The sequence below is a fragment of the Castor canadensis genome, chromosome 11, assembly GCF_047511655.1.
Source record: "Castor canadensis chromosome 11, mCasCan1.hap1v2, whole genome shotgun sequence".
Lineage (NCBI taxonomy): Eukaryota > Metazoa > Chordata > Mammalia > Rodentia > Castoridae > Castor > Castor canadensis.
This window is the reverse complement of record NC_133396.1, coordinates 90,835,245-90,844,234: the sequence shown is the minus strand read 5'-3', so window position 1 is coordinate 90,844,234 and position 8,990 is coordinate 90,835,245. Positions and strand designations below refer to the sequence as shown.

The 8,990-nt window shown below is 41.4% G+C and overlaps 1 protein-coding gene across 1 annotated transcript; it reads left to right on the top strand.

The window, feature by feature from the left end:
• On the top strand, window positions 1-3,330 carry Myocos (myocilin opposite strand). Its single transcript, XM_074048952.1, has 2 exons — window positions 1-228; window positions 3,157-3,330. Exons 1-2 carry the CDS (start codon window positions 134-136, stop codon window positions 3,317-3,319), a joined length of 258 nt encoding a protein of 85 aa, XP_073905053.1. The 5' UTR covers window positions 1-133; the 3' UTR covers window positions 3,320-3,330.
• Window positions 3,331-8,990: the final 5,660 nt, after the last annotated feature.

Below are 8,990 nucleotides of genomic sequence, written 5' to 3'. Positions count from 1 at the left end.
TGAAAGCCCTCAGCAAACCATGCTGTGGAACCAAGCAGAGCATCCACCTGACAGCTGAGGCCCACTTGTGATTCTGGAGTTTTAACTCTACAGGTGCAGCATATTTGAATTCCTCCAGGATCTGAGTGAGGCCATGGCACAGAAGAGTTCTGTGGACAATACCATTAACCTTCCCTATGGAGACCTAGCCTCCGAAGTGACCAGGCGCAGAAGCAACATGGCCATGAGGTACTAAAGCTCTCCTCCAGCTTGCTTGCAGGGCTGGGATGAAGTGGCTGAGCGCCACCAAGTGCCTGACACTGCAGGAGGCACAGGCTTACATAAGCTGATTCCTCTGCTACTGTTAGGTATATCCCTTGGATGAAAAAAAAAAACCCAAACACTCTATCTCCTACTGTGGGAAATAGAACTTTCTCACCTGGCCCTTCATGAGTGATGCTAGTCATTTATGTATGTCCATTGTGGGGTGGCAGAATGACATGTCAGTTGCTTCTAATGGGTCATGGGGATCACTGTGATAAAAGTTATGATGTAACACCCTCCCAGGACAAAAATGAATGCCTTTACAAAGTTTAGGGACAGCATGGGCACCCCCAAAATCTCACTCTCTTCTTCAACGAGGCTGTAGGCTTCCTGTAAGCAGGGGCAGTGCATGTCTCTTCTATCACAGTGTGCCTGGCACCCGGCACTGTACCAGTAGACAATGGGTAAATGAGTGAGCCGGTGAGCCCTTACAAAGAGACTTTGATGCATTTGCTTGGCCTAAAGGCAATTTCATCTGAGGAGGGAGTAGAGAGCTGCTTGTTCCAGTCGTAAGAGGCCTTCTCCTCTGCTTAGGGCCTTCTCCTGAGAGTAGGCTGGTTGCAGAAAAAAAACAGGAAGCTCAGTTGAATTGGAATTTTAAATAAACAATTTTTGGTATGAATATACTGTGCAGTAGTTGTGATGTACTGAAAATTAGTCATTGTTTATGTGAAATTCAAGTTTAAGTGGACATCTTCCTTATTTGCTACATTTCGTATGTCTATGATGACCATTGTGGGGTCATCACAGGCCCTCTCTGGCCTGAAATCCCTTGATTCAATTTGGTGCCAAGGAACCCCACAAAGGCAAATAAAAAAATAGTAGTAAAACTAAACTCTATTGAGATTGCTGTCTAGCTAGGGGCAGTGCCCTCCTTGAGTGTTTGGAGATCATGTGTCATTTCTAACCCTTCCCAGTGAAAGGAGGGAAGGAAGGCTGAAGGAAGTCAATGGGTGCTTCTGCATCCATTTTCAGAAAATGCCAACAGATTGTAATTTACTTGGAATGTTTAATGGATTTACAAATTATATTATCTAGTCTTGACACATGTAAACCTTAAAAGACACAAGTGGCCTAAAATTTTCTACCAAGAAAACTCGGGTTAAAATAGTTCCAATATTGCAAATATAAACAACAAAAGTTGGTAGTGCTGCCATATCTAGCTTGATCCTTTATGTCAGTTATACTACAAGCTTAAAAATAATAATTTTACTAAATATGACAAGATATTGGCCAAAGAAATCAAAATTACTGAATTGAAATACAGACTTCTCTCCAGTAGTGCTCACAGTGCCCCTTGAGTTTAGAGTTCATTGACATGGAAGACATTTGTGAATAGATAGAAGATCTATGCTGATAATTTTACCTTGCATACATGTGGGTTTGGAAACATTTGCCAGTACAGGCACAGAGCCAAATGATACCTCTGGTTTAGACCATGAAAACATTTTTTCCAAGAGGCTATAGTCACTGCACTAGTGTTGTAGCAGGGAGGAAGACTAGAGAAGAAACAGGTAGGCCTGTGTTCTGATAAGGTAGCAGAGGGGAAGGGATGGCATAGCAGAGAGATAAAAGTTAAAAATTCTAAGCATGTAGAAGGTCATGTAGTACTAGAGGTAGAAGGTCACATAGCATTAGGGTGAAATAGCCTATAGAATTGCATGTAACCGTATATGGGTTAGACCTTGCTTTTTGCTTCTGTAACCTGCTCGCAGGAGAATATAAGGTGAGACCCCTTTGTTCTTGGGGCTCAGCCTTTGGACATGAGTCCACTGAGTCTGTGCCAGCATAATAAAATGTTGCTTCCTGCTAAACTGTTTCAGTGTCCCATATCTCAGTTTGAGATTCCTGCAACAATGTGTCTACCCCAAAGGAGATATGCACAATTCTGGGGCCTCTCCTAGCTATCAAAGAGCCCTGTCCCCATTGGCCTGACAGGGATCAGTTCTTACCAAGAGATGGCAGCAGGGAACTTGTGACCAAGCCCAGAGTCCAGTTCTGCTTTTTACTAACCACATGTCCTGAGAAAAATCACTGTCTGTTTCTTCTGCAAAAGACTTAAGATTTAAATTGTTGCTGAGAACTTCCATGTGTTAGTTTGTAATTTATGACTAATTTTTAGACCCTGGAGCACAGTAAGTTTGTTAAATCTGAATCTACAATACCTTAACATGCAAATCCTATTGCCTGGAAGGCAGGGTTTGCCTAATCCTAAACTGGATGAGAAAGCCCTGGGAAACCTCAGTAGATAGTAGGAGACCCCTAAAGGCTGGGGAGAAGGAAAGTCAGGCAGAAGGGAGATATGAAGTAAGTCTGCACTGGGCTGACCCTGAAAATAGCTGGAATGCAAAATGAAACCTTGAGGCAGAGTCAGCCCTATGATGAAATTTACATGGGAGAGATGGAGAGCCAAGTGATAAGATTTCGTGATGTAATTACAAGAGACCCTTCTAGGGATGAGAGCATGAATTCTAGCTCCATCGGTTCTATGGGACCAGTGAAGACAGTTGAGTCCACTTTGAGAGGTGCTTTCTCATAATTATAATATATCTTATTTTTTTTTGGCAAGAGGATAGCTCTGTAAGTGTGGGTAGTGGAGTCTAGAAGGGTGTTCTCAAATGTTAAGTGGTAATTCCGGCACTTGAGAGATTGAGGCAGAGTATAACAATCAAGGCCAGCCTGAGCTATCTAGTAAGACCTGTCTCAAAAAAAAACAACAATAAGTAAATCAAAATAAAATGTTAAGTGATCCTTCTAAGGTGCTAGCATCTGGGGTGTTTCTATCTTTCTCTCTCTCTTTTTTTTTTTGTCCTGTCTTTATTTGAATGACATTTAATATGCCCTTCCTTCCAGAGAACAGATGATTACCAAGAAAAACAGTGATGCTGAGGAGATAGTCTCCCATTTGGATACAGAAGAAGAGCTTTCTCCTGGCAAGGTCTACCCAGCAGTGCCTCCTGCCCCACCACCTTCTCCAGCTGAGAATTTCACAAACTGTCAAGCAAGTACAACTTAAATTACTTTGAGGTGGACAATTGCAGAAAACTTTAGCAAATGGGTTTAGTAATATTTGAGGGCCTGTTTTTGGAGACTGTCCTAGAAATCTTTATTTTGTCCTCTCTCTTTTCTCCTAGACCCACTGCTGAACGTATTTTATCCCTACCTACATACTTAAGGGGATTTTGAGTTTTCAAGGCAAGTCTCTGATATGAGATATATATTTGATCTTTAAATTCTACTATGCTGTAGAACACTGTAGTAGTCAGTTGCACTTGAATTAAAATAATTATTGGGCCTTGTTGCTTGTTACTAAATTTGAATTAGTGAAAAATCCAGGCTTCTGAGACAGCAACTCTAAAAATCTGAGGTCTGGAGAACCCTGGGGTGCTTGGATTTTCAAAGCTCAACCCAGAACACTACTGCTTTATGGTCCTCTCACACTACTTTAACTAAGCTGCATCCCCTACCTTGTGCTCGTGTTAGGGTGATTGAGTTTTACATTTACTGACAGCGTTTTTCAAAATCTACTTCTAGGACCTTGAGGTGGTTTTCATACTCTGTAATGTAAAACTCTACCCTGAAAAGCAGCCAAGTGTAGAATGATTTAGAGAGGAGAAATATATTTCTGGGGTCTCCTTCTGAGGACTTCTAGGGTTCCTCACTCAGAAACGAGATAATTCAGATATACACAGGAAAATCTCCCTGCCTGCTCTTTTATTTCATCTGTTTCTTCACAGAGTCCCTGTGGGTGTTCTCTGTCCAGACTTGCCCTTGCAAAAGCACTCTGGTCCTCTTACCTACAATAGGCTGGGCTGGCGGTGTGGACTTCTGCTGCAACATAGGGAGGGGGAGCAAGCATAAGCACCTGTCATTACCAGATGGGTGCTTGGCGCACACTACCTCATCCTCAATCAGATGAAGTACCATACCTGCGCTGTCTTGTGGAATACCCACCAGGCATGTGTAGTCACTTAAATTTAAATTTATGAAAATAAGGTAAAAATTCAGTTTCTCAATTGCACTAGCCACACCTCAAGGGCCCAATAGCCACATGTGACTGGCTAGTGGCCACTGCATTAAATATTGCAGATAGAACATGACCATTGTTACAGAGTTATAAGTGGCAAGAACTTAAAATATGTGTCAAATCCAAGGTCACACAGCCAGTTAAAAACAGAATCAAGGAGAGGAGAGAGTTGGAAGCACTAACTCTTGTGTTAATTTTATCTCTAGTTTGGTTTCTAAGCAAGTTCCAGTCTGTTCTTTCTATTCATTTATCCAACAAATATCATTGAGTACCTAGCTATGTGCACCAGACATATATTCATGGGATACATTGTCATATGGATCAATCAATCCCTGCCTTCACTGGTCTACATTCCAGTGAGAGAAGAAAAAAATATATATATAATGTAAAATATGAATTATATATTGGGAAGAGATGAATAAAATGGGAAAAAAAATTGAAATAATAAAACAGGGTATGGGAGATTAGATGTGTCCCAGGAAGTAGCAGTTGTCTGCAATTTTATATAGGGTGGCCTGGTGGGCCTCTTTAGGAAGGTGACTAGAGCAAAGACCTGAAGTCAGTGATGGAATTTGGTGTATGGATATGGGGTGGGGTGGGGAGGACTGAGGGACTAGCCAGTGCAAAAACTCTGAAGGCAATATCATGCCTGGTGTATTCTTGGGAGAGCCAGATGGTCAGTTTGACTTGGGTGGAGTAGAGTAAGTTGGAACATTAGTAGAAGATAAAGTAACAATGGTTTGGGAAAGAAGGAGGTAGATCCTATGGGGATTTGTGAGGACTCTTGGACTTTGAATGAGATCAAAATTCATAAGGGTTTTCAGACAAAGAGGGGCATAATCTACATTGCATTTTGATGGAATTATTCTGGCTGCCATATGGAAAACAGGCAATATACGTGAGGGGATTGGATCAGTTCGAGTACGATTGTGGTAATCCAGGAACAAGATAGCTATTTGGATAAGTAGCAGTTGGGATGATAAGAAATGTGGTCAGATTCTGGGTCTATGTGAAGACACAGCCAAAGAAGGTGCTGATGGATTAAATATAAGATATGAGACACCAGATGCTGGTGACTCATGCCTGTAATCCTAACTACCCAGGAGATCAGGAGAGATCAGGAGAATAGCAGATTGTAGCCAGCCCATGAAAATAGTTCACAAGATCCTATCTTCAAAATGCCCAACACAAGGAAGTGTGGGTGGAGTGGCTCAAGTGGTAGAATGCCTGCCTGGTAAGCATGAGGCCCTGAGTTCAAACCCCAGTACTGCCAAAAACAAAACAAAACAAGATATGAGAGAGGGGGATAAAAGAAGGACTCTGAGATTTTTGGCTTGAGCAATTGGAGGGGTGGCGTTCCATTAGCTACAAGAAAAGCAAACTCGATGTGTATGGAGGGGGGTAGGATAGGGAAACTCAAATGTTCAGTTTTTTGCTAGTTTGATAATATGCCTAAAAGGCATCTAAATGGAGATGTCAAGTATGCAAATGAATACAATAAGCTCATCTTGTTTATAGATTCATTACACATGGTTTTGACCAAGCATGGATAAAAAACAATAAAAAGAAGTTTCAAAAACAAAAGTTTTAATTTCCCATACATGCATTAACACAGTTCAGTTGATGTGCAGAAGCTCTCAGTCAGTCCTGGTTATCATCAGTTGTATTTAATCATGTATCATCTGCTGTGGGCTTCCCTGCCCTTAATTTTGTGAAAATATGCTGCCCTAAAAAGCAAGTAAAAAGTGCTTAATTGAACTGATAAAGGTAAAAATTTAGATTTGTTGAAACACTTCATCCTCTTTAGCTGAAGTCTGGGCAGTGTTATAGGAAAAAATGAATCAATTATCCACTGTACAGCATTGAACTCTATGCATCCTGAGCCTTCTCAGCTTTTCTTCAATGGTAGTCTCTTTGGATACCAAGGATCTACTATATATGAATCTGGAGTTCAGGAGTAATGAAGGTATTTCAGATATAAATTTGGGTGGTCATTAGCATGGAAATGGTATTTAATGCAGTGATACTAGATGATATCACTAGAGGAATGAGCAGGTAACAAACACCTTAAACAAATCCCTAGAGTACCTCAATCTTAAAAGGAAGAACCAGTAAAACAAATAAAACCAAAGGCACAGTCAAAGATATGGGAGTCTAACATACTGGAAGCTGAGCAAAGAAAATGTCCTTCTTCCCTCTGTTCCTCTTTCCTTCATCCTATTCTTTGGTTCCAAAGTCAGTCATAGCTGATGGAGAGAAAGCAAAGGAGCCCTGGGCAGGGCATGCCAAAGGACTGGCCTCACTCATTTGTGTGCAGTGATGGCTTTCCATCATCCAAAGGTGTCTCCTTACCTCTTTTCATTCAAACTCCTGGCAGCTAAAGGTGCTTCACTGGGTAGTTTAGTCCATGCATTCTGATTTCTGGGGTATCTAGTCTTTGAGTCTATTTGTGTGAAAGAGTGGTAATGCCCAGTCATTTTGAACTGAATTCATGTATGTTCATATGTTCAAGTGTTAATACAAGTTAAGCACCCCTAAATTAAAAAATATAAAATCTGAGATGTTCCAAAACCTGAAACTTTTTGGGTGCTGATGTGATGCTACAAATGGAAAATTCTCACCTCATGAGATAGGTCAGCCAAAACAAAGTCCCACTAAAATATTGTATAAGATTACCTTCAGGCTATGTGCACAAGTGTACATGAAATATAAATTATTTTGTGTTTAAATTTAGGTCCCATCCACAAGATGTCCTGTTTTACATGTATATACAAATATTTTAAAATCTAAAGAAAAACCAAATTCAAAACACTTATTGTCCCAAACATTTCAGATAAGGGATACTTAATCTATGCTTTAGAATGTGACTACCTTTGGTGATATGGCCTTTAAAGAGGTAATTAAGTTAAAATGAGGTCATTAGGGTAGGACTTAAGCTAATAAAACTGCTGCCCTTAAGAAAAAGAGATTAGGACACAGACACACACAGGGAGAGGCACAGGGAGAAGATACCATCTGCAAGCGAAGGAGAGGTGCCTCAGTAGAAACCAGCCCTGTTGACATCTTGTCCTTCGATTTCCAGCCTATAGAATTGTGAAAAAGTAAATGTCTGTTATTTAAGCCAGCCAGTCTGTGGAATTTGTTATGGCAGCCTAAGAACACTAGCACACCAGTGGAGGGACATGGTGCCATCTCATCCTTTTCCTGCTCACTCATGGAATGTGTAATCTCAGGATTGGTTGCTAGTGGAAAAGAAAAGGCAAATTCTTGGCTTTGGTTTCCAAAGAATAGTCTTTAGAACTCATGGTAGAGAGAATTTTAAGCCAAGGTTGTGATCTTTTTGTTTTTTGAATCAGGGTCTCACTATGTAGCTCAGGATGGCCTCGAACACCCTATGTAGCCTCAGCCAACCCCCAAACTCATAATCCTCTGTCCTTAGCCTCCTGAGTGTTGGGATTACAAGTGTGTGACTCCATTCCTAGCCCCAAGTTGTGACTTTTAAGAGCTGGTTCTCTTTAAAATCAAAGGTCTGCACCTTGATCCCATGAACAGTAGAGAGGGTAACAGATAAAGGGCTGGACTGTCCCATTGCCAGATTATTTGGGCATATGAAAGCAGAGGGGATGGGGACTTGTTTCCAGGTAAAGCTTTTTGGGTAGGTACCAAGCCTTCAGGAGAAGTGGCTTATCATTAGCAGGGGGCAGCAGCAGAAGAGCAAAGGGGAATCTGTGTTCTTAAGGTGGCAGGGCCACTCTGGAAATGTCCCCATGTCCTTGAGGGGACACAAACAGGTTGGGAAAAAAGCATCATACCCAGAATTTGTACTGATGGCAAAACCAGATATAAGAAACTTTGCCCAGGTTCTTTCCCCTGGGTGCCAGAGTACCCTCATCCTCCTGGCCATCTCAAGGAGGGTGGGCAAGACCAAAAGCCTGAATTGACTGACAGCACTCTGATGGGATGGAGCCCAAGCTGAATCGGCAAAAAACATTGTACCACTAGATACAAGAGAGAAGGAATTCCATTGAGTTATTAAAAAGCAATGTTATAGGGACTGAGCAAAGGGGAAGTTAATATTTAATGGGTGTAGAGTTTTTGTCTTACAAGATGAAAAAAGTTCTGCAAATAGATTGCAGGGATGATTGCACAAAACTCATTTAATGCCACAGAACTGTGTGCTTAAAAATGGTCAAGATGGTAAATTTTGTTATGTACATTTTACCACAACGTTAAAATTGGAGAACACATCATGCTATAAGGTTTGCTCACCTGAGCTTGTGGCTTATGAAACTGATACTCATTACAACACATACGACCTGCAGGGGAGATGGGGGAAGAGAGGGTGATTCGAGGGAAAGATGCAAACATTGTAGGGGAAGAGCCAAAAAAACCAAGCGATGGAGGTGAGTAGGTGTGGATTCCAGTTAGCCTGGTATCATCCTGGGCAGTCTCAAAACCAGACACAAGACACACAGACACACACAGACACACATACCACCTTTCGCATTTTGCAAATTGTATCTGTCGGCCCAACAGAATTATCTGAGGGGCTGGCAGAGTTCAAATCCCAGTACCACTAAAAACTCCCAGGAATTATCTGATGGTTGGAGTCTGTGCTCTTCTTCTAACCAAAGATTACCACAAAGCTCAAGGAAAAGAA

Excerpts from the sequence above, each read along its gene's own strand:
- Myocos (XM_074048952.1), top strand. The coding sequence starts at position 134 with ATGGCACAGAAGAGTTCTGTGGACAATACCATTAACCTTCCCTATGGA. Across the intron at positions 229-3,156 it reads AGAAGCAACATGGCCATGAG|AGAACAGATGATTACCAAGA; the intron begins GTACTAAAGCTC and ends CCTTCCTTCCAG.